Source organism: Mobula hypostoma, chromosome 6 (assembly GCF_963921235.1).
Source record: "Mobula hypostoma chromosome 6, sMobHyp1.1, whole genome shotgun sequence".
In the NCBI taxonomy this organism is placed as follows: Eukaryota; Metazoa; Chordata; class Chondrichthyes; order Myliobatiformes; family Myliobatidae; genus Mobula; species Mobula hypostoma.
The window spans coordinates 119,385,457-119,411,830 of NC_086102.1; the positions used below are offsets into that span (position 1 = coordinate 119,385,457).

Here is a 26,374-nt window from a genome sequence, read left to right on the forward strand (position 1 = left end):
CGGGAGAATTGGCATCGGCTGATGCCGAGGCAGCATCAGCGTTCCCGGAAGAGCTACGATGGTTGCGTCTGTACGGAACATGTACAGACTTTTTTTCTTGTTATTATTCACTAAACAATACAGTGTAACAACTATTTACATAGCACTTACATTGTATTAGGTATTATAAGTAATCTAGAGATGATTTAAAGTATACGGGAGGATGTGCATAGGTTACGTACAAATACTAAGCCATTTTATATACGGGATTTGAGCATCTGTGGAATTTGGTATTGGTATCCGCGGGGGGTCCTGGAACCAAACCCCCACTGATACAGAGGGCCAACTACATATATATATATATTTAGATACAGTGGGGAATAGGCCCTTCCTGTCCTTCAAGCCACACTGCCCTGCAATTTTCTGATTTAATCCTAGCCTAACCATGGGACAATTTACAATGACCAATTAATCTACCAACCGGTACGTTTTTGGACTGTGGGAGGAAACTGGAGCACCCGGAGGAAACCCACATGGTCACGGGGAGAGTGTACAAACTCCTTAAAGGCAGCAGCAGGAATTGAACCCGGGTTGCCTGTACTGTGAAGTGCTGTGCTGACCACCACACTATCATGCAACCCTACATATAGACACGCACAAATAATGATACACAGATAATGACACACAAGGCATACACATGCTTTGGGGTGGCAGGTTGGAGGTACCTCTCCACCAACGGAGGTGTAAGGTGCTCCTTCCCTCCTCTAGCCTGCAAATCACCCTTGGGCAAGGTATTGGACCTGCTTAACGCCCCCCAGTCAGGGTCATGTGAAGTATTGGGAGCAGGTCGTGGATGGTCGTATGAGCAGCAGGTGCATATCACAAGTCCTGGTGAAGCAATCACTGACACCAGGAAGACAATCTCTGAAGAGTATTGATAATGGCTGGGGTCACCCATTTTGTAAAGATGCTGCCCAGAAGAAGGAAATGGCAAACCAGTTCCGTAGAAAAATTTGCCAAGAACAATCATGGCCATGATCGCCTATGTCATACAAAACGGCACTTGAAGATGATACATACACACATCAGAGACCTGAGCCACGCTCCTTTACTGGTTCAACCAAACCATAACTCAGACACCAGCATTACGTGGGACATAGAATTGTACAGTGCAGTATGGTCCTTCAGACCAGGATGTTGCATCAACCTATATGCGGTAAACCTACTCCACAATCAATCTAACCCTTCCCTCTTACACAGCCCATAACCCTCCAATTTTTCTACACCCATGTGCCTATTTAAGAGTCTCTTAAATGTCCCTATCGTATCAGCTCTACCTCCAGCCATGACACCTACCACTCTCTCTGTAAAAAACCTCCCTCTGCCATTTCCCCTACACTTTCCTCCACTCACCTTAAACAGATGTCCTCTGGCATTTGCCATTGCCAACTCCGGCACAAAGGTGCTGGCTGTCCTATCTCCCTGTACCTCCAAAATTCTTATATACCTCTACTAAGTTGACTCTCACCCTCCTGCACTCCAAAGGAAAAAGCCCTTGTCAGACATGTTCTCTAGTCCAGACAGCATCCTGGTGTATATCCTCTGCACCCTCTCTAAAGCTTCCTATAATGAGGAGATCAGAACTGAACACAATACTCCAAGTGTGATCTAACCAGGGTTTTATAGAGCTGCAAGATTATCTCATGGCTCTTGAACTCATTCCCCTGGGAAATGAAAGCCAGAACACTTCTTAACCATGCTGACAACTTAGGCAGTACTGTACTGCTGATGTAAAAAGTGAATTTTCATGGCTTCTAATCGCTGGCAATGTATGCCCGTGAGAATAAACTTGAATTTGATCCGCAAGTGCAGCGAACAAGGCCCTTTATTCTGGCAATACTTACGTGGGCATTTCTTGACGCAGAAGGCTCCATATGTATACTTGGCGTTGGGATTAGGTTCCACCTGGAATGTTATTGTGTTATAGAAGAAAGGCAGAGGACACTGAATGACACAAGCTCCACTGTCATTGAAGTTGGTGCAGGCCTGTGAAATGAAGAGAGAGGTGCATTGTTACAGGAAGCAAATGCAGTCACCATTCAATGAAGAGTAACAACAGCACACGGTTCTTATGGTCTGAGCTACCGAATACTGTAACAAGTTCTGACAAAGGGGCTTCATCCTGAAATATTCATTCTGATCCTCTTTACGTAGATACAGCATGACCTGCTGAATATTTCTAGCATTCTCTGTTTTTTATTATTCTAATACACACACTCAACGTTTTAGGAACAGCTTCTACTCCTCTGCCATCAGATTTCTGAACATCCATGAACTCTTGAACACTGCTTCAGTATTTTGCTTTTTTTTTGCACTAATTATTTATTTATTATATAATCATTATTGTAATGTTTTAATAAATCCGATTCTGATTTTAATAAGTCACAGCTATTCCAGTCCTGTCCACTATTGTGACATGCTCTCATCACATCGCTAACTATCCCACATAACCCTTTCCATTCCTCCTTTCCAGTTCTCTACTTTAAATCAGCAATTTCGGTGAGACATTCTGCGTGAAGTGAGCGCCCGAGAGCAGGATTTGCAAATTGCCAGCATGCAGGCACAAGAAGTAACTGGAAAAGATAATATAGTTTATTCCTGCATCAATTGAGTAAAAAGGATAGGCAGGCTATGCATCATTTAGAAAAGACATTGCAGAGATGACATCTCGAGTACTGTGTACTGCTTTTGTCTGATATTTAATGAGTGATCTTTAAATACAGCTTGCAGCTTTATGAAATTCTGGTTAAGCTGCATCTGGAGGATTGCTTATAGTTCTGGTCACCCCATTATGGGATGGGGATCAAGGCTTTGGAATGGTGTAGAAGAAGTTTACCAGGATGCTGCCAAGATTAGAGGACAAACTTGGCTGTTTTCTCTAAAGCAGAAGAGGCTGAGAGGAGATCACATAGAGGTTTATAAGATTTATGAGAAGCACAGGCAGAGTAGACATCCTGTATGTTTTTTCCCAGACTTGAAATATCTAGTACCAGAAGGCATGCATTTAAGGTGAAAGGTGGCAATTTTAAAGGAGATGTGAGACACACTTTCTTTTTCACACAGAGAGTGGTTGGCGCAGGAATGTGTTGCCTGGGGTGGTGGTAGAGGCAGATACATTAGGGGCTTTTAGGAGATGTTTAGATAGATGAATGAGTGTGAGGAAATGGAGGGATTTGGACATTGTGCAGGAATAAGGGAAGGGATTAGCTTAGTTGGCCATTTGATGACTAATCTATTTGGCTCGGCATGACATTTTGTGCTGAAGGGCCTGCTCCTGTGCTGTGCTGTTCTATGTCCTATGGATGTGATTTTGTAGGAAATTGATCAGAGAAGGTTTATCAAACTGATACTTAGAATGGGTGATGACACACAAAGTGCTGGAGTAACTCGGTGAGTCAGGATCATCAATGGAGGGAATAGATAATCAACATTTTAGGTTGAGACTCTTCGTCTGGAATGAAGGGTCTCAATCCAAAACATCCTCTATTTCCCTCCACAGATGCTGCCTGACCACTGAGTTCTTCCGGCACATTGTGTGTTGCTTCACGTCGCAGCGTCCGCATTTTCTTGTGTCTCCTTAGAATGGGTGGATTGTCCTCTGAGGAATGGTTGGACACGTCAGACTTGTGCCCATCACAGCTCTGAAAAATGAGAACCAGCAAGGTCTGAAGGAACATTGACGGAATGGATGTGGAAAGGAAGGGTAGAGAAGAATCCAGAACCAGGAGTCATTATTTAGAACTAAAGGTTTGCCTATTTAAGACAGAGGAGACAATGCGTTTTTCTCCAAGACTGAGTCTGTGGGCCAGAGGGCAGTGCCAGCAGAGTCTTTGAATATTTTAAGTCAGGGGGCGAAAGACTTTTTGATAAAGGAGGAGATAAAAGATTACTCAAGAAATTATAGTTAAGGTTACAATCAGATCACTCTTGATTTATTACATGACAGAACATAGATTAAAAACAAAAATAAGACAATATTCTACCCTAGTAGGACACTAATGCCAAATTCTGTCAAATGTTAATTTTGTTCTTTTCCACCAGTTGAGCTGCTGGGTATTTCTGGCATTTTCTGATTTTCATTTCAGATTTTCAGTATTATGGGCATTTTGCTTTACGTCAGGAAAAGGGGTCACCCTCTTTCTTCAATGTGCTAGGCAGACTAATTTGAAAGAAGAATCAAACGTATTTGCAAACTTGGTAGGGAGTGGGAAGAAGCTTGTAAACTCAGAGTTCTCTGTGAGAGCAATGTGCGACTGCCCTGAGGAGGCCGAATGCGGAGAGTGCAGCCCCCGTGGACAATGCAGATCTGGGGTCCTTCATCAGCAGAAGACCACACGAGCTAGGGCAGGAGTTACGGCAGCAATCCAGAGTGACTGCGACTACATCCAAATTTGAGGGCTCATCCTGACTCCCAACAGCACAGAGCAATCTGACAATCCCAGTCCACATCTCTGACCACCCTCCGCTGAACCTCCGGGACAGATTCCACTCCCACCACGACTGACACTCTTCACAACTGACCATCTCTCCCACCGCCAGTCACAACTCCAGAACTCATATTAACCCCTCCCCCCATGTATCGACCTGCACTCTCCATGACTACTAGTCACCCCGCCAACCCATTTGCAGAACTCACCATTAACCAACAATCCTACCCTGTGACCTATAAATCCCACCCTTTTACTACCAGCCATATATCCACAAATTCTACCTCATGACCTTCCAAACCTACCCGAGGGGGATGACCAACTATAATGAGGGGCGTTTCATGATTTTTGAGCCTGCACTCAGTGGAATTCAGAAGGATAAAGGGTTTCGGTGGCGGGGGGGGGGGGGGGGGGGGGAATAATTTCAATGGAATGAACTGAGTACTGAAAGATATGGATAGAGAGGACGGTGAGAGAATATTTCCTTGGGAGGGGATTGTAGGATCCGAGAGCAAAGAATCCTAATAAAGGGACACACTTTGGAACTGAGATGAGAAGGAATTTCTTCAGCCAGTGGGTGGTGAATCTGTGGATTTCATTGCCACAGATGGTGATAAAGATCAAGTCATTAGGTGTACTTAAGGAAGAGTTTGATAGGTTCTTGATTGGTGAGGAAGTTAAGGATTCTTGGCAGAAGGTAGGAGAATAGTTTTGATAAAAGAAAAGCAAACCAGCCATGACTGATTGCAGAGCAGACTCATGGTCTGAACGGACTAATTCTGCTGCTACACCTTTTGGTCTTAACCACCATTCCCTGCTTCCCCATAACCTACCAATACTGTACTACCTCAAGACTACCAGCCATACAGCCCAATGATCCCAGGCCATGACCTCACAATCCCACCCCAGGACCACCAGCCCTCCATCTCATCAATCCTGTCCCATTACTGTCAGTCACACATCCACCAATCTTACTCTCTCCGTCCTTCCAATCCTGCCCCAGAACCACCAACCATGTGTCTATGTGTCTATGAAACTCCAGTAGGTGTTCCTCACTCTTCTCCCACTCATCCATGGACCTACCCCACCAGCAAAACCTAACACTCCCTCTTCCTTTTCCTGTGGTCCTGCACTTAGACGACTGTCCTCCCGGTCCCTGTGGTATGTAAACAAGCAGCCCTGAATGTACAGGCTGTACCCAACAGCACTTCCATTCTCACTGAGAAATCCTCAGGGTAGATCTAACAACAAAATACTGAACCATTTTACAGCTGCTGACGAATTTCTCAGCCAAGACATTTAACATCTACCCATTCCCTGTCTTCATCGTTTAAAGGTTTAATTAAGTGAATGTTTCTCTGACCAGGCCTCCGTTCCACTGAGTATTAATAAGTAGAAGTTCAGAATGATTAAAGTCTGCTGAAACCAACCCCTCAAAAATCTGTTGAGGTCCGGCCGGAGCGAGTGAAAAATGTAAAAACTGAGAGTGCAAATTTTTGAAAATTAAAACCTGCCAATCTGAAGTCAAATCCAAAACTGCTGGAAACACTCATTATCTGTAGAGAGAGAAGTAACTGCCAATTCAGGTTGAAGTCCCTGTTGTCATGAACTCTTCCTCCTACTTCACAGATGATGCTGACCTGCTGAGTGTTTCCAATACTTTCTTCCTTTAGCACAAAATGTCTGCTTGGCCAGAGTATTCTTTCTTAAGTTTAGGCAGAGTTAAGATGCAACAAAGGATATTTGAAGGGCTGAATAGTCTGTTCATATCACTATGTAATTCTAGTAAGATTATAGTAAGAATGCCTGCCTCCATTAAAGGGTTCAGAGAGAGGAGGCAAACACCAGTTACTCAACAATGATATACCCTGCTGAATCACAAGGTAAAGAAAGCTGTCTTTCTTTAAGTCATGATTAGCCCATGTGCCGCCATTCAATCAATATTAATTGTAAACATCTTCTGATGGACTAAATTAGCATCAGGTTCTTTAAGTTATATTATTAATTTATGGATTCAGAAACCCTAATTATAATTTTAAATATTAGCCTATTGCTGAGATCAAACCCTTTCCATTTTACAGTACCAAATGTACCCCAGGGTTGGATTAATATTTTCCTACAACCAATATACATGTTAACCTTCATCACTAATATTGCTTTACTACTATCTTGTTGTAACAGTTCAAGGTATGTATTGTCCTTTATCTCTGTCCAGCCAGAGATAACTTAGCAAGGTATGTTTTACTTTTTATCAAGCAAGGCTTTGTGTCAGCAGTTTGAGCAAATGAAAATACATCTTTAAGCTGAAGTATTTCAAACCGGCATAATCAAAGGAGTATTCTAAAAAGGCCTAAAGCATAAACTCATAAAAGCACATTATCAGACTTTGTATTCTGGTCAGCCATTAATTAAAAGTTAGCTCAAAGACAACTGATTCTCTACTGGGGAAAAGGTCAGAATGCCAGGCTGTCGGTATCATAGAAGTAGCTGTTGATGGGCAGGGTAGTTTTAGGTGAAGTAGTTGTGCTGTTAATGAGGAGAGTGTGGAATAACTACTACAAAAGGCATTACAACTAGCCCTCTTATCGCTCAATGCAGCTCAGAAGATAGGCAAAGAATGCAGACCATAGATTCACTACAGTGGAGAGTAGAAAAGTGAAGCCTTTCTTGGTTTAATTATTACTGTCATATATAACGTGATGCTTTAGTATTGTGAGGTTCAACCATGCAGAGCAGATTGCATTGTCTGAGGTGGGACACCAATCCTTCAGATGGGAAAAATGAGGCCACAAACTGGTGACCAGAATTAGGAGTTTCCACAATGATTAGACATGTACATTAATTGGGAACGGAATGGGTCATTGTTACTGTAATGAAGCTAAGAGAGCCAATGTTACTATGAATCAGTTGAAATACGTAAACAATAGCGCAATTAATCTGAAATGGCTTTGGGAATCAGCCAATAATAACATGATGAGCTGGAGTCGGTCCTGTGGCAATGTACTGCAGATGAAATATGTCAACAATACTGCAACATATGCATGATGGGTTCATGCTACTTGTGGCCCACGTACGAAGCAATCGGTGTCCTTTGGGCCCGAGCAGCCTCCTGCACATTCCCGGTGGCAGCAGTCGCTCACAAATGGGCTGAAGCATCGCTCATCACACTGCTGGGCGCACACCGTCTTCGTAACTGCAAAGGAAAGAGCACATGCAATTTTAAGGCGAGGGCACATCAATGTCGCGCTTCCCTTTCAAGGGAGGAATTGTCTGACAATTTATTGTCCATTTAATACTGCAAAATTACAGGAGCATTTTGCACAAGCAAATTACCAAGGGAATGATTGCCCTGTACACGGGAGGCTGTGAATGAAGGAGCTTATCTTGGTAACAACAAATCTAAAAGCTTTCCATTATTATTTCTCTCTTTTTTTTACCCAGGAGAAATCTGCAGATTAGCAAAATACTTTCACCTGGACTCTTCCTTGAGAATCAAAGTGCTTAAAATGAAACAAAATCTGTTTCAGAAAGTGACAATGGAACTCAGAGGCACGTAGTCCTTGCCGTACATGGTGCTCGGATTTATTTACCATCTTCTTTGGGGAGAAATCTGAGCACAAACACTGGATTGTTTTGAAACTGGTTCACAGTACAGGTGTCACAACTGGGAGACAAACACACACTTACTGTAGAGAAGCTTGCATCCAGGGGTATGATAGAGAAAAGTGGATGAGTCTCTTTGGGCCCTCAGACTTAGCTTTGTGATGAATAAATTGCACCAAGCACTTTCACCAGGAATACTGAGTATTAGCATACATATATAAACATAATATATTAAACTGTCTGAGTCCTCTGTCAATACAAAATCTTACTGTATAAAAGAAATGAACTGTGCAAGACAGACAGTGGTGTGAGGTTTATATACATTTAATACAATGGGCCCTGGTGTAATGAATTCTTGTTTGTCATATTAAAACATCGCTACAGGAGAAACCAATGAACTGACTGACAGTTTGATATTATGAAAGAAACAACTAGCTCAAGTTCACGCATGGCAAATGATCTGCCGGCCTTGAAATTGCTGCATTTGATATCGATCCAGGCACTCGCTAATCCAGAGGAGGTGCCTATCTTTCCACTTCCCTGAGTTGTGAGTCTGACCCATGGCCTGAATTTACACTTTGCAGAAAAGCACTGCAATCCAGAGAGTGGCTGTGCACAGCATCGGAGACGAAGCCGGGCTTCTAAAAGCATAATTAAGTGGATCTCAGTGAGGGGCAGACAGAGATTAGGCACTTTAGATCTATCAGCTTCCAATGATCCACTCGGCCTATTCAACTTCATTTTTGTGTCATCTGTAATGGAAGATTAATATACTTCAATTTTCATTATAAGTGGGCAGTAATTTCATTGTTACAGGAATTTTACTTCCATTTGGTTCTTGTAGTAAGTGAAATGCACATCAATTTTGTTTTATTCAATGGGCTTCGTTTCTTCACCATGTGTGTGTTTGTGTGTGTGTGTGCCTACACATGTATGAACATGCAAGGTTCACGATTCAAGATTTAAATGTAATTGTCACGTTAATATTGAAGCATACAGTGGAATGTGTCTTTTGCATTACTCATCAACAAACCCGAGTTTGCGCTGGGACCAGACCTCAAGTGTCGCCACTCATTTGGCTACCCACAATGCTCAGCAGAACAACACAGAACGCAGCAGGCAACAAAACAATAACAGCCAAAGAACGTGTGGTGGAGATGCAAATCTTAATCTCTTGATACAGAACAACTGATTGTGGGTCAGGTGATATGTTACAGGCTTATTTCAGGTCGCAGTATTAGTAATTTGAACTTTATGTTTTCAAAGTGTTCAACTAATTGTCCACTGCATTTTGCCCCTAGCATGGCTGAGGGGTAGAGTCTGGGAGAAGGTGAGGGGAATGTGGGGAAATTAAAATGGTGATGGTATAGATTATGTGTAAATGGGTTGATGCTCAGTATTGATTCAATGGGCCAGAGAGCTGGCTTCCAAGTAGAATGACCCTATGTATACAGTTAAACTACGTCCACACTAGACTGGGTAATTTTGAAAACACCGGTTTCGCGTAAAAATGATAGGCGTCCACACCAGGCGTTTTTGAAAATACCTCCATCCAAACGGGTATTTGGGCGAATCTCTTCCTACTGGGCATGCACAGGACATAGCTACAGAAAACAGACAAAGAGGAAACAGTATACTTGCTGCGCATTTGTCCAGTTACAGACTAGAAAAACTTAAAAGGAAATTGCCAAACGACAGACAGCTGTTGGCTCTCGCGCAGGAGGACTTAAAACTAAAAAAAACAAATACTGGAGCGTATGGAGGCAACCAACAGGGAGTTCACGGACAGTATGACCTGGCTGACGATGAACATTGAAAAACTGACTAACTCTGTTGCAGAGGGATTTGCAATGATGAGGAATATGATGGCTCCCCCCCAGTACTTTTCACCACCACAATACCAGCCTCACAGCCACAATAGCTACACATACGGACACACAGACCCCCGGGTGGCCCCACCAACATCTCTCCCACTCCCACAGAGGGGTCACCCTGGAAACATTTCCTACAGCCATAGACTCTTCGCTGATGAAAGGGACGACAGGTTTTTTAAAACCTCCGGTTACCCCGTACACACTACAATGCCCAGCGGGCATTTTCAGATTTAAACACTTTGGAAAGTGTTTTAGAAAATCTCCATTTTCGGGGGAGTAAAACGCCATTTCAGTGTGGACGGAGGGTCAAAACGAAGAGAAAAAGCTTCGGTTACGGATTTTTCCGGTCTAGTGTGGACATAGCCTGAGTTTGTTGCAGGTCTTACATACAATTGTGAATATGTTAAATAATCTTTTGCAGTAAGGCTGTGAATGCAAATATGTTACTTATGAACAATGTCTAAACACATTACTGTGGATAAATTGTGCTTGTAGTTTCTTGAGAACTGCAAAAGAAATCATGAGTCAATATATCTAATGACACTGAACATACAAATTCACAATTAACCTCTGTTGACTTATCAGTGTAGATAAGCCTCCAATGTAAATATTTTATCAGTAAATTTCTGTTTGTAAAGGGGGAGTAGTGTGGTACATGGCTGTCTGTTACTAGGGAAAATACTACCTTAAGGTTGGTCCACCTACCTTAAGGCCACCTCCAACGGGATCCCACCACTAAGCACATCTTTCCCTCCCACCACCACCCCCCGCGCTTTCCGCAGGGATCGCTCCCTATGCGACTCCCTTGTCCATTCATCCCCCCCAACCCTCCCCACCGATCTCCCTCCTGGCACTTATCCTTGTAAGCAGAACAAGTGCTACACATGCCCTTACACTTCCTCCCTCACTACCATTCAGGGCCCCAGACAGTCCTTCAAGGTGAGGCATCACTTCACCTGTGAGTCGGCTGGGGTGATATACTGCGTCCGGTGCTCCCAATGTGGCCTTCTATATATTGGCGAGACCCGACGCAGACTGGGAGATCGTTTTGCTGAACACCTATGCTCTGTCCGCCAGAGAAAGCAGGATCTCCCAGTGGCCACACATTTTAATTCTACGTCCCATTCCCATTCTGATATGTCTATCCATGGCCTCCTCTACTGTCAAGATGAAGCCACACTCATGTTGGAGGAACAACACCTTATATTCCGTCTGGGTAACCTCCAAGCTGATGGCATGAACATAGACTTCTCTAACTTCCGTTAATGCCCCACCTCCCCCTCGTACCCCATCCGTTATTTATTTATTTATTATATATATGTATTCTTTTTCTCTCTCTCCTTTCTCTCCCTCTGTCCCTCTCACTATACTCCTTGCTCATCCTGTGGGCTTCCCCCCTCCCCCATCCTTTCTCCCTAGGCCTCCCGTCCCATGATCCTCTCATATCCCTTTTGCCAATCAACTGTCCAGCTCTTGGCTCCATCCCTCCCCCTCCTGTCTTCTCCTATCATTTTGGATCTCCCCCTCCCCCTCCCACTTTCAAATCTCTTACGAGCTCTTCTTTCAGTTAGTCCTGACGAAGGGTCTCGGCCCGAAACGTCGACTGTACCTCTTGCTAGAGATGCTGCCTGGCCTGCTGCGTTCACCAGCAATTTTTATGTGTGTTCCTTAAGGTTGGTGGGTTGCTACCATCTTCAGAGTGTGCCATAAGGCTCCGTCTATTACCTTGCTTGTATCCTGCTTGCAGTTCACTTAAAGAACAACTGACATAAACTAAAGGCTGAGTTTCATGTCAAAGTGAGTGGATGCGTGATGGTGATGCTTGGGGTCCAAAGGCCACGTTAGAATCCACAGAACCCACAGCTCTTAGTATCAGTTGGTAAGCAAGGTTTTCTTAAGTCCTCTCTCATTTCCTAATATCTTACTTTCCCCTTTAGTTCAGTCTCGATTTGGAGGGTGAAAAAATGTTTCAGCTAAATTGTTAACTACTTTATTAAGGTGTGACTGATCTGACCAAGCGGTGAGTCACTTCTACGGCTCCCATTAGAGAAAAGACTCAAGTTGTCATTCGATCAGTGACATTTTTAAATGTGAATGCTCACATTTCTTTTTTGCCTCATTATTATGTCTAGGGAAATTGATTTTATGAAATACCAGCATACATAATATTATCATTTGGGTAATTTAAAAGCAGATTGCCAGAAAAAAATGAGGTTCATGGTTCTCTCTCTAACTTGTGTGAACTTTCAAATGCCTACAAATAAAAGAGGCACAGCAAAAAGTATCAAAATCAATATACCTGCTAAATATTCAAGCTGCCGCAGGAATTTAACGTTTTCAATCCAATTCCTAGCTTACAGTGGAAGTGCAGAAAAAATGAAAGTTGATCTGACATTGGTTCAGTGCTTTGCCACCAACACCGACATGTTTGATAATATTCCACTCTGTTGTGTCAGCAGCACCAGAAATGGATTTGCTTTTAATAAAGCAGCCCTGGGCTACCAGTAACATTTTCCATCAAAGTGTTGGGTCTGTTACAAGAATTTACTTTGAACAAAAAAGTAGAATTTGTAGTGATACGTCAAGACTTAAATGGTTCAGCAGTTCCATCCATTTATAGTGTCTGCAGGTTTCAAAGTTGCCATGTGAAGGGGGGAAGTCCCAGGATCACCAGGGAAGCTCGGCAGACTGCTGGAATGAAGAAGAAGCAGGAGCTTGCTGGGGTTACCTTGTGCCCACACTGGGGAACTTGCCCGCAGCTCCTGTGCCAGGTTAGAGCTGCAGCAAAACCCAAGAGGATTCATCTGAATGGCAACTGCCCAGCAACAAGGAAGAAAGGTCAGTTGTGCTTTCCTAATTCAATTACATGCACATGCTTAATTATACAGTAGAATTTATAAGTTGTTTTTGTTTTATTTGTTTAATGATGGTACTTGGCATCTTAAAAGTTTCTTCCTCCAGGCAGTTAATCTGATCAACCATTCTAGTTAGCCCCCACTCCCTTCTATCTACTACCGCCTGTCACTACACTGGATTGTAAACACTCCAAAACACTTTTAAAAATGCTATATATATTATAAATACATGCTGGTACTTATGTATTTATTCCATACTTTAACCTCTGATTTTATATTTACATTACTCTTTATTCTTTATAACTGTTAAATGTTTTTGTTGCATGTCTTGCCAATGCACCACAGGAAATTCCTACTATATGTAAATATAAATGGTGAATAAAGTTGATCCTTGATCTTCAAATTTTCAACGATTTAAATTTTATTTCATTTTGAAAGTTATCAGAAGTTTCTGTCAGAGATATGTAGAAGCACTGGAAAAAAAGACAGTTGTCAAAGCTAATGGTGACACCAAAGAATTCCATAGGAGCTCTGTAGATGTGACAGATTCTGGGGGCACATCTTGACCGAATATTTTTCTCAAGACCTTATCCTTGTTCCAGGATGGTCTCAGCCTGAGGTGATCCAGATCTGGGATGCTTGTGGCTATGGTGACACAAGAAATGAGTGGGACTCTGTCAGAAAAATTCAGCCTGTTACATTCTTACGTCCTTACCAGCTTCAACTTAATTATACAACAGATGACCCTAACAAGTACATCGTTCTCCGAAAGTGGCATCACAGATAGTTAGGGTGGTGAAGAAAACTTTTGCCATGCTGGTCCTCAACAGTCACCTTACTGAGTATACAAGTGGGATGTTATGTACAAGACATTAGTGAGGCCACATTTGGAGTATTGTGTTCAGTTCTGGTCACCCTGCTACAGAATGCAAATAGGTAAAATAAAATCAATAAAATATACCATTCAGTTGGAAAGAGTGCAGAAAAGATTCACAAGAATGTTGTCATGACTTAAGGGACTCAGTTATAGGGAGAGGCTTGCTAGGATAGAACTTCATTCACTGTTGTGTCGGAGAATGAGGTGTGATATTACAGACGTGCATAAAATCAGGAAGGTCAGAGATAGTGTGAATTCAGTCCTTTTCTCCGAGCTGTGTAATTCATAACTACAGAGCGTAGGTTTAGGATGAGAAGAAAGTGATTTAGTAGAAACCTGAGGGGCAGCTTTTTCACCCAGATGGTGATCCGTATATGGACTGAGCAGTTAGAGCAAGTAGTTGATGCAGGTACATTAACAACATTTAAAGGACACTTGGACAGGTACATGGATAGGAAAGATAGCAAAGGGATATAGGCTAAACATGGGACAAATTAGATGGGTGTCTTGGTTAGCGAGGATGATTTGGGCCAAAGGGCTTGTATCAGTATTGTGTAACTCTATGACTCAAGTTAACATTTAACAAATAAAAAAAATACAAGTGATAGAGTCATAGACACTACAAACACAGAAACAGGCCCTTCAGCCCATCTATTAAACTATTAATCTGCCTACTCTCATCAACCTGCCCTCCATAACCCTCCCATCTATGTACTTATACAAATTTGTCTTAAATGTTGAAATTAACCCCGCAGTCAGCACTTGCGCTGGCGGCTAGTTCCACATTCTCACTACCCTCTGAGTGAAGAAGCTCCCCATCAGGTTCTCCTTAAATATTTCACCTTCCATCCCTAAACCATGACCTCTATTTCTAGTTTCACCCAACCTCAGTGGAAAAAAAAGCCTGCTTACATTTACCCTACTATACCCATCATAACCTTGTATGCCTCCATCAACTCTCCCCTGAATACTGGAAAAGTAAACAGATGCTGATGAAGTCAAATCAGAGAAGTAGGACTTGGAGAAATAGTGAGCGAAGGTGTGGCGGGGCATTCAAATAAGTAGATGGAGGATATTGACTGTCGAGTGACAGGGTGAGGACAGAAGAGCACTGAGTGAACTTTATGATGCTGATGATGGGAGTGGGGTGCAATGCCATCTCTGAACTTGACCAAAGTCAAAGTAAATTTATTACCGAGGCATGTATATGTCACCATGTACTGACAGACAACCGATGTGCAAAAGAAGACAAACTGCGCACATAAAAACAACATAAATAAATAATACTGAGAACATGAGTTGTAGTGTCCTTGAAAGTGAGTCCAGAGGTTGTAGAATCAGTTCAGAGTTGTGGAGAGTGAAGTTATCCTATGGATGCAGTGCTGCACCACAGGCCTTACTATGCACCCATGGGTGCAATTTCATCAAGGTTTTAGCATCAGCTGCAACTGTCTGGCACAGATTAACACCATGCTTGCTCTTCCTGTTGGGGAAGCTCCTTGTGGCAGCAAAGATTGCATTGCTCCAGGGAGCCTGTGGGAAGCCAGGTCCCATGAAGCCCGTGGGTACCCTGATTTTCCCAGTGCCCATCTGAAGACCTTGGTTATGAAAAGTGGAGATTGGGAGGAAGGTCTTTTTCCTAAGGGATGTTTGAAGAGAGACAGGGATGGTCTATTTCCTCCCCCACCCCAAGTTGAATAATCAAGGTGTCACTGGCAGAGGTGACAGATGAGATCAGAGTGAAGAACATGGATACTCAAGGGTAATATTGTCTGTCAACAACAGTATCTCTGTCCTCATCTAGTGTACAAGGACTGAGATCACCTTTGACCTCCTTACAGCTAGCACTGATGCCATTGGCTGCAGCACCTGTTGCACATCCCAACTCACATCAAACGTGCAACTGAACTTTGTGAAAGAACTCGAGAGCCAATCAGTACCTGCAGTGCCAACAGAACACTCCGTGAATCTCGATGTGCATGCGGCACCTACAGACATCCCACCCTGCAAGAACTCATTTCAGGGAGGTAGCACCCCCACCTCCCCACAACCCCATATTCCCCGCTCCCCCCCCCCCGTCGACCTCCAAGGGTGTATGTAATACTTTGTTTAGTGATTTTGTCTAATCTGTAAACCAAGTTGAGTAAATGCAGCAAATGTGACATTAAAATATGTACTTATATAGTATTATCATGTCTATTCTATTACAACTTTAAGCAAGTCTACAGGGAGTTTGGCCTCATCACGTAGGACATCAATAGCGTAGCCCCTTGGCAGCGAGCCAGCTAGTTTAAATCAGGGGTCCCCAACCTATTTTGCACCGTGGACTGGTTTAATATTGACAATATTCTTGCGGACCAGCCGACCCTGGAGGTGGGGTGGGTGGTGTTAAACGCGACCAGAATATAGGTGACGAGTCAACTATAAGTTACTTGTAAGTGGTTAATACACTCAATTTCATTTCTAAAGGGGTTTATCTAACAAATTTAATATTAAACACACAGCGCATATTTTCCTCGCATGAATATAGTGATAAGTCAATTGTAACAGTGGTCCCAAACCTCTGGGCCGCGAAGAATGCTGTGGTAGCCAGAACGCACCCAGCACATCTTTAAGTGCCGGGCGGCACCTAATTAATTAGCTTGCTTATTTCGGCTTTTTTCTTAAAGGTGTGCTGGGTGCGTTCCGGCCACCGCTGTACCGCTGTATTCTTCGCGGCCGGAGGTTGGGGACCACTGAATTACAAGTCACTTATAAGTCAATAGCATCATAACATTTTAAGTAACATTTGGATATTAAACACAGTGCATATTTTCCTCGTATGAACATATAAAATCATTGCAACACACCAATATCGCTGAATCAGTGGGAGCCCTGGGTTTGTTTTCCTGCAACAATACGGTCCTATCGAGGGGTGATGGGAGACAGCGATACTCGAAGGGGATTCCTTATGTCCAGTCTATTCTGCAATTTAGCTTTTGTCACATTCATTGCAGAAAACTCCGCTTTGCAGAAATATGTTGGAAATGGAAGCAACGTTTTCAGTGCCTTCGTGGCTATCTCAGGATATTCAGCCTTGACTTTGATCCAGAATGCCGGCAGAGACGTTATGTCAAGCATACTTTTCAGCCCACCGTCATTTGCAAGCTCGAGGATTTGATCTTTTTCCCGCGCTGGCATGGATGATCCAGCGGGGACAGTCACAAATGGGTCACGGACCCATTGCTTTGCACGTCTTGGGTCACTGATGACCTCGCGTGTGTTAAAATTCAACGGTGCGTGACAGGGAATGAGGAAAGGTTGAGCTGACTCATATCGCCAAATCATATCGTTTCCTCGCGGCCCGGTGGTTGGGGGCCACTCTTAGCACGAAGAGAGACCAATCAGGATGCTCGCTCTCCCTCTCCAAAAAACCTATTTCCGGGATATTGTATATAATTTGTGGGCGGCAGGGAGCCACTATTGATATGTGGGAGATTCCCGGAACTTCCGGGAGAGGTGGGATGTCTGCATTTATACTTGGTGGGTATCCAAGGCCTTCGCATGGTTACAGGGAATATCAGTGTATTCACTATCCAGACCATTGTTTCTTTTTGCTAAAACCATTGGGCAGGAGGTATAAGAGCCTTAGGTCCAGGTTCAGGAACAGTCATTCCCCTTCAACCATCAGGCTTCTGAACCAGCATGGATAACTTCACTCACTACAACTCTGAACTGATTCCACAACCCACAGATTCACTTTCAAGGACTCTATAACCATGTTCTTAGTACCATGTATTGTTTTATTTGCACAATTTGTCTTCTTTTGTATGTTGTCTGCAGACTTTGCTTATTGATTTTCATAAATTCTATTGTATTCCTTTATTTTCTTGCAATTATACGCAGGAAAATGTATCTTGAGATAGTATATGATGACATATACGTACTTTGATAATAAATCTTATTTAGACTTTGTTGGAACTTGAGAAACACCAAAGAGACACTTCCTTAAGAAGGCAATATTTATCATGAAAGATCGCTATTATCTGGTCATGCCCTCTTCTCACTGCTACCATCAGACAGAAGATACAGAAGCCTGAATTCCCATGCCACCAGGTTCAGGAACAGTCACTTAACTACAACCATTAGGTTCGTGATTTGAACTGCAATACCCTAATCCTACCTAAGCCACAGAAGATGATGGACTTGTCTCTGATTAAGTTTCTTTTGCACTCTCTTTATCACTGTCTTATATAATTCATGAGTAACCGATGTTCTGTGTCTTACTGTCTGAACCTATGTTCCTACGATGTTGCAGCAAGCAAGTTTATCTTTGTAACTGCACCTCACTGTACTTCAGCACAATAATAAACTCGAGTTTATACAACACTTGCATGGTGAGTTCTGTCAAGAGCCATATAATTGGATGGGGCTGGCTGGCAAAAATAGACTTAGTCAGGTAAATGACCTTGGAGGTAATGACAATAATAGGCACTGACAACCACAGTGCTGTATGAGTGGAGGAGGGAGGATACTCCAATCTGTTCAGAAGCATTCCTTTATATATTTTCGTCTTTCCGTTCAGTGAGGAGGAGGCAGAACTAGATTCCACCCTGCAAAATTATTCCATGAAAGATTGCAAAACAATACCTGAAAATTAAAATCACCCTTGCTGGAAGAAGAATGGAATTTCATCGAAGTGCATGAAAGAGACCCATACATTCTATTTTTATTGATATAACAATAGCTGTAGAGTAGCTAATCACTGACAAGTGTCTGATATGGAGAGGCAGAAGACATCCCTTCAAAAATCGGTAGCCCAGCCTCAAGGAGATGTTGACCTCCTCTGGGTTATGGTGTGAGTTCTGTGTCTGGTGTGACAGATACAACAGCATCAATCTATTTCAGAATTATATGGCTGTACGTTGGCAGAGACTGTCAACAAAGTGAACTCTCAAAACAGATTACTATCGTGTGGTGAAGCTGCTCTTACTGGCTACGCCTGACCACTACCCATGACAAATATTTGATATATAGTACCTGGTCTTCCATCTCGGCCGCTTTTGTGTTGCTCTTCCCATGTTTAAAAAAGTTATTTGCAATGGGATTCATCAAATTCTGATTATTACATGTAGGTGCAGAGTGGGCATTTGTGGTGTAGCTGCGCTTTATGAGGGATACTCACGGGTTTGACATTGGTTCTCAGATGGACCCCAGCATCGGCCATTGCAAGATTTGTGGCATCTTCCACCTGTGGACAAAAACAAAGATTACACCCAATATATCACCAACTAAATATTAAACATGCCGATCAACTGTACAGTGAGTTCATTTCAAAAACATAATCGCTAAATAGTAAATGGTAAATGATAAATTGAGAAATTGTCAATTAGTAATTGCATGGATAGAGGGATTCTGTCATGGACAACACTGGCCGTACATATATTGAGAAAAATAGTGGCGAATCTCTTTCTGGAACCTCTGGCATCTGTAGCATTATTATAAAGATTTGCATATTTGCATGAAAATTGGCAAATATTCAATAAAGATTTTAATGCAGAGCTGAGAAATTACAACAAAAGGTGACAGTCTTTTCACGTAAAAGGAGAAGATTGGGGAAAATCGAAGACATAAAGGATCATAGTCATAGAGTACAGAAACAGGTCCTTTAGACCACTACATCCATGTCGCCATCAACTGGTCCCATTTACCAGCACTTGGTTTGTATGCCTTGGAAATTTAAACATTCCTCCGGATACTTCTTAAATGTTATGAGAGTACCTGTGTCCACCAGCCACTCAGGCAGTCTGTTCCTGATTCCAGTCCCTCTCTGGGTATAAAAATATTTCTTCAGATTGTCTCTAAACATTTGATTCTTTACCTTAAACCTATGCCTTCCAGCCTCAAACACTTATGTTGAAGAGAAAAGTTTTAAACTAACTCAAACACGAGGAAATCTGCAGATGCTGGAATTTCAACCAGCAACTTTTATGTGTGCTGCTTTTTAACTAACTACCCTTTCTTGAGCCTTATAATTCTGTAGTTCCCCATTCATCCTCCTTGCCTTGAAGGATTAGAAATGCAGTGTATCCAGGCTCTCCTCATAAATGAAATACTCCATCACAGCCAATATCTTCGAGAACATATCTACAGTCTCATCTATAAACTTAAGAGATATGGACCCTTGACCTTACAGTCTAACTCATTATGACCTTGCACTTTATTGTCTGCCTGCACTGCACCTTCTCTCTAGCTGTTACACTTTGTTCTACAGCAACACACACAAAATGCTGGAGGAACTCAGCAGACCAGGCAGCATCTATGAAAGAGTACAGTTGACGTTTCGGGCTGAGAACCTTCTGGTGCACCTTGTACTACTTCAGTGCACTGTGTAATGAATTGATCCGCATGAAGAGTATAAGTGACAAGCTTTTAACTCTACCTTAGTACATATAACAATAATAAATCAATTCAATTCAATTAGATGTGATAAATTTTAGATGTTCCCAACTTTAGTCTAAAGCTATTGTATATAAATATGCAATAACCCCTGAAAACTCTAAACAGGCATTCAGGGGAAGCTGATTTCAAAGAACACTAAAAATGCAGAGCACATGATCATTGTGAGAACTTGAAATAAATCATACAGCATGGAAACTGGCCATTCAGCCCATCACATCCATGCTAACCAATGGGCACTCTCCATGCTAATTCCATCTTCCGATACTTGGTCCATGGCCTTCTCTGCCGAGGCAATTTAAGTGTTCATCTTCTTACATGTTTTCAGTGACTCTGCTTCCACCACCCTCTCGGGCAGTGTATCCCAGTGCTCACCACTCTGATGAGGTAAAGGTCCCCACAGATCCCCTCTGAATGACTTTACCCCTTACCCTTAATCTATGTCCTCTAGTTTTATTCACTGCTGATAGGGGGAAAAGATTCCTACGGACTACCCTACCTGAGCCCTTCATTATTTTCTGTGCATAAATTATAACTCCTCTTAATCTCCTTCATTCCAGGAAAAACAGACAGGATGCAAATTAGAGGAACAGCACCTTATGTTCCGACTGCACACTTTCCATGAACATCGAATTCTCAAATATATGGTAACTGCTATCCTTTGTCCCTTTGTCCCAATGATATCTGGATTCTGGTTTCGATACTCACTACCGGGTGCCAGTTCTTACTTCCCTTCTCAGGGGCAGACAGACATTTCTGAAGGACTACTTTGATGATACATCGATTGCCCATGGAAATTTCTATAAGTATGTTCAACCCTGACACTGGCATCACCTTAGCAATACCCAATCAGTGAACATCTTCGGGTTTAAGTAGGCGAAGTAGTCAATAAAGGTGAGGAACTTTGTTGATCTCTCCTTCCCTGGACAGATATACCATGCTCAATCTTATCCCCACAGTCTCTCTGTCCTTAGTATTACCAAGCTTCACTCATAATGGAGGACAAACGTAACCTCATCGTGTGACCCAACAGCAGACTAGTGGTTTATTAATCCACTGGTCTGGAACAGAGAAGAGGAATAATTGGAAATAGGGATGTTTATACCATGTCCAGTGTGATTATTCAACCAGCAATGTGGCCAAGTCATTCAGAGACAGTTTCCCTGAAATTAGAATGGCAAACTAAGGGTCTTCATCTCAGAATAAAGGCTTTGGCATTTAGGATTGATCTGAGATAAATCCTTATCAATGAGTTTGTGGAACTTGGGAATCTCTGCTCAAGAATGCTGTTGGTTACCTCATCGTGGTGTATATTCTGAACAGATAGAATTCAAAAGGGATTCAGAAAGAATCATGGTGGAGATAGACTGGGAAAAGGAAGTTGAGGCCTGCGATCTGTTATGTATAATATTAAAGAGGTTATATGTTATAGAATTAATGATGGGATAGGATTAAGATAAGATTAGTTTGATTTGTCACATGTATATGAAAATATACACGAACTGTGTTGTTTGCGTCAACTACCAACACTGTCCAGATATGTGCTGAGGACAGCCCGCTAGTGGCAACGTGCTTCCAGCCCACAACTTCTACTAGCCCACATGGTCACAAGGAGAACATACACTCAGTGGCCAACAACCTGTCACTCAATGTCGGCAAGATCCAAGGAGCTGATTGAAACTGGTTGTCCATGAGCCTGTCCTCATCAGGGGATCAGAGGTGGAGAGGGTCAGCGACTTTAAATTCTTTGGTGTTATCATTTCAGGGTATCTGTCCTGGGCCCAGCAGGTAAGTGCCATCATGAGGAAAACATGGCAGTGCTTCCAATTCCTGAGAAGTCTGCGACGATTTGGCAAGGTATTTAGTCCGTGCTGTGGTCCGGAAGCAGGTCATTGGGACTAGGCAGAAAGTAGTTTTGCATTGAATAAATGTGCCAAAGGGCCTGTTTCTGTGCAGTAAAACTCTATGACTCTACTCTCTCTACACTCATGATTGTGATTAGGCACAACTCAAATACTATCAATAAATTCACCGATGACACCATTGTTATTCTTTTTCAATCTTTTTATTAGTTTCATAATAATAAACATACCATAATATCGATACAAAGTTATTAGGAATACATTGTTATAGTTAACATAGTTAAATATAAGCCCAATTGACACATGAGCGTTAAAAATCTCCGAATCATACAGGATACAGATGTAATATACAAAACAAAAAAAATCTAAAAGAAAAATCATGAAATAGGAAAAAAATATATACCCCCCCCCCAAAAAAAACTAACCTAAACAGCGTTAGTCAACTAAATTAAGAAAAAAAAGACATGGGCTGTTATGCAACATCAAAAGAAAAGGAACCATTAGTGTTGTTGACTCCATTCCTCTCAACATATATTAAAAAGAAATAGAATAAGTTTGGAAAAGGTCAGACACCATAGTTATTGACAGAAACTTAGATGGGGATGAGGAGGCACTGTGGAGTGAGATCGATTGGAAGGTCAAGTGGTGTTGTAACAACAAACTTCCACTCAACTTCAGCAAGACCAAGGAACTGATTGTGAACTTCAAGAAGGGAAAGTCAGGAGAACACACAATAGTTCTCAGTGAGGGGTCAGTGGTGGAAAGTGTGAGCAGTTTCAAGTTCCTGGGCATCAACATCTCAAGGATCTATTCTGGGCCCACCATATTGATGCAATTATAAAGAAGGCATAACAGCGGCTATACTTTATTACGAGTTTGTGGAAATTTGGTGTGTCAGCAAATTTCTATGGATGTACTGTGGAGAGCATTCTGACTGGTTGCATCAGATTGTAAGAGGCTTTGGATGACTGTAGGCTCAGCCAGGTCCATTGCAGGCACAGCCCACCCCTTCATTGAGGACATCTTCCAAAGATGGTGCCTGAAGAAGGTGGGATCTATCATTAAGGAGCCTCAGCATCTGGGACATGCCCTCTTCTCATTACCAGCTTCCAAAGGAGGCACAGGAGCCTGAAGACCCAATCTCAATATTTTAGGAGCAGCTTCTTCTCCTCTGCCATCAGATTCCTGAATGGTCCATGAATCCATGAACATTACCTCACTACTTCCCCTTTGCATTGTATATTTATTCATGGTTATTCTGATTTATAAGCAATTTGTTACGCTTGTGCTGTGCTGCTGCCACAAAAGAACAAATTTTGCCATCTATATCAATGACAATAAACCTGATTCTGATGAGCCTTGATTAAATTCTATGGTAGCAAAATGCCTTGACCACTTGGCACGTGGCCAAGTGGTTAAGGCATTGGACTAGTGACCTGAAGGTCGTGAGGTCGAGCCCCAGCCGAGGCAACGTGTTGTGCCCTTGAGCGAGGCACTTAATCACACATTGCTCTGCGATGACACTGGTGCCAAGCTGTATGGGTCCTAAAGCCCTTCCCTTGGACAACTTTGGTGTCGTGGAGAGGGGAGACTTGCAGCATGGGCAACTGCTGGTCTTCCATATGACCTTGCCCAGGCCTGCGCCCTGGAGATTGAAGACTTTCCAGGTGCAGATCCATGGTCTCGCAAGACTAACGAATTCCTTAAGCAAAATAAAGCCAGTAGAAAGAGCGGAAAACACAGCCGAGCATCAAATGGCCTGAGCATGGGCTCAGGGAGGGTGCAGTTGATTAGCTCAAACAGCAGAAAGTGTTCTTCAAGCACACCCATTAATATGAAGGGATTTATAGAAAGGTGGGCAGTTTGTACCTCCGTCATAGCTGAGCCTGCAAACTGTTTTTACTGAAACACGACTCTGAAAGGAAAAGAGAGGAAAGACCACCTCAAGATTTACCAGACCACAGAGATCTTAGTGGTGTAGAGCAAGGTGGGTGAATCCTTCAAATCCTGGGTAAAGAGGATGAAAATGCTTTTCAGTAGCTAAGAATATTACCGAGGAAGAAACGAGCACTGAGACTCCTCAAGCATATGCAGCTGCATCAAAATAAAAGTAATAGAAAACACATTACTCTCAGTGATCAGCTTTGGAGCGTAATGCACACTCACTAAGTTCGTTGCTTTGATGAAAGCTGAAGTTCTATCATTCATAGAGGGAGCCAGAAATCTGAAAGGGTGCATCAATCCACAGCTTTGCGAGAGAGCAGGCAGAGAAAAAAATCCAAACAAGCTATCAGAAGCGGTGAGTGATTTGGTGGGTGCAATAAAACCTTTGCAGAGGTTTCGATTCTGTGTGGAGCAGCCACTTCATCTTTTGGCAACTCAAAATTTACTTGCTCACTCTCTGCAAAAAAAGCTGAGGGGGACACTATCGAAGTGAGTTAGCACATAAATTAGAGTGCTGTAGAGACATATAGCACAGAAACAGGTCCTTCAGCCCACTGGGTCTGACTTAAAGACCCACACTCAGAATTGAATCTTTAAAAACCATTTACACCAATCCCATTTCACTCCCACACATTCCCATCAATTCCCCCAAATTCTGCCGCTCAACATACACAATAGCGGCCATTCAAGGAAACATCAAACTCTATTTCCGGAGTCAACCTGCCTACACTGCACTTGCTTTGTCACACTTTATCCTGCATTCTGTTATTGCTTTTCCTTTTACGCTACCTCAATGTACTGTTTGTTTTGAAACAATTTGTCTGGATGGCATTTAAAACAAACTTTAAGATACATTTAGTATTGTGACAATTTGTTTATTATTGTCACATGTACCGAGGTGAACTTTAACCCGACATACAGTATGTGACAATAATAAACCAATTCCAATTTCAAACAGTATATGATAGGCCCTTCAGCCTACCATAAAGCATCTACACTAACTCCGTTTTCCTTCACCACATCCCACCAGATTCTCTGTCCCCCACTTCCGGCTGCACTACCTGACCAATTAATTTATCGGCCAACCTGTCCTTGGGACGCGGGCGGAAACCGCAGCACCTGGTGGGGGAAACCAATGCGGAGAATGCACTAACTCCAAACAGACGGCAATGAAGTTCAAGGTCACTGGAGCTGTGAGGCAGCAACTCTCTCCACTCCTCTAGGTGTTGGATTGCCGTGTAGAATTGGAATTTTTCTTGTAGTTTAACTTTCCTATGCTTAGCTGAATTTTTATATAATCACCTATATACTTATAATTGTTCAGTGTATTTTCCAGTAATCCAATACTGTTGCTTCTGTACTAGTTTTCTGTAGCAAGTGTCGCACCACTTCAATCTGGCTACTTTTCAGGTTAATTATTATCACTGGAATTTTGTTATCTCTTATCTGAGTAGAAGATGACCACAAATGCCTTTATCCAGCCACGAGGAAATCTGCAGATGCTGGAATTTCAAGCAACACACATAAAAGTTGCTGGTGAACGCAGCAGGCCAGGCAGCATCTCTAGGAAGAGGTACAGTCGACATTTCGGGCCGAGACCCTTCGTCAGGACTAACTGTATCCAGTGTTCTTTTCCTTGTTCTCTAGACTTTTTCTTGTTTGCTTTCTGCTCTTGCATCACTAAATAAAAACAATCATGAGCAATAAGTTGTATGTCTCGTTCTTCACTTTGAAGAGCCTTTGGATCACAAAAGGACCAGGATCTTACTTAGGCAAAGGTAAACAATGATCTTTTGTGCTGTCCTGTGGAGTTTGCTCTTTAATAATGCACTCTTTGCTTTTGCCTCTTGGAGTTCACATAAAGCACAGCTTCTGGCTTCACATCAACCTTAAGTCGTTATGATGTTTATCGATTTCCAACGTGCATTGCTCCGTCAGTCAGCTTGGAAGGGAAAACAGGGAACTGGACTCATTGGCAGAGCACTAGGAGTTGCCTCCTGTGCTGTGTGTTGCAGACATCTAGCGACACCAGATAAAAACAAGCACAATCGTAAAAGGCTACAATCAAGGCCAGCATTGTTCACTTGTCAACCAGTGAACCTCCCTTTTGGGCTGTTTCTTGCTGTGGAGGTTCCAATGATTTGCCCTTTTTTGGGTCAGTTTCTCCCTGGTTTCTCCAAAATGACATCTCATTTGTTCCTTTGATGGGTTCAAAAGTTTATTGCTGTAATTACACATCTTGTCATAGGCCTTGTTTAAGTGTCACTTTGTTGCTGCATTAGAGTTCATTTGAGGTAATTATCTCTGCAAACTGCGGCGGGCTGGCAACGCCTGTGTGTAATTTGCTGTCATTCCACACCATCTGTTTATTTGTACCACACTTGTATAGGTCGCTTGTTCAGAATACATTCTAATGTTAATGCACTTCACACAAAGCAAAGATGTCTTCATTTAC

General features: G+C 42.5%; 1 protein-coding gene across 6 annotated transcripts in view; it reads right to left on the minus strand.

Annotated features, from left to right (window-relative positions):
* Positions 1–26,374, minus strand: part of LOC134348348 (receptor tyrosine-protein kinase erbB-4-like) — a 1,006,440-nt gene that overhangs the window by 333,841 nt on the left and 646,225 nt on the right. For all 6 annotated transcript variants that reach the window (XM_063051562.1, XM_063051560.1, XM_063051559.1 and 3 more), the window contains exons 5-7: positions 18,840–18,905; positions 7,541–7,659; positions 1,884–2,025 (exon numbers count right to left, since the gene is read on the minus strand). In XM_063051562.1, the coding sequence (XP_062907632.1) occupies positions 1,884–2,025; positions 7,541–7,659; positions 18,840–18,905 (327 nt within the window). The remainder of the gene's footprint in view (positions 1–1,883; positions 2,026–7,540; positions 7,660–18,839; positions 18,906–26,374) is intronic.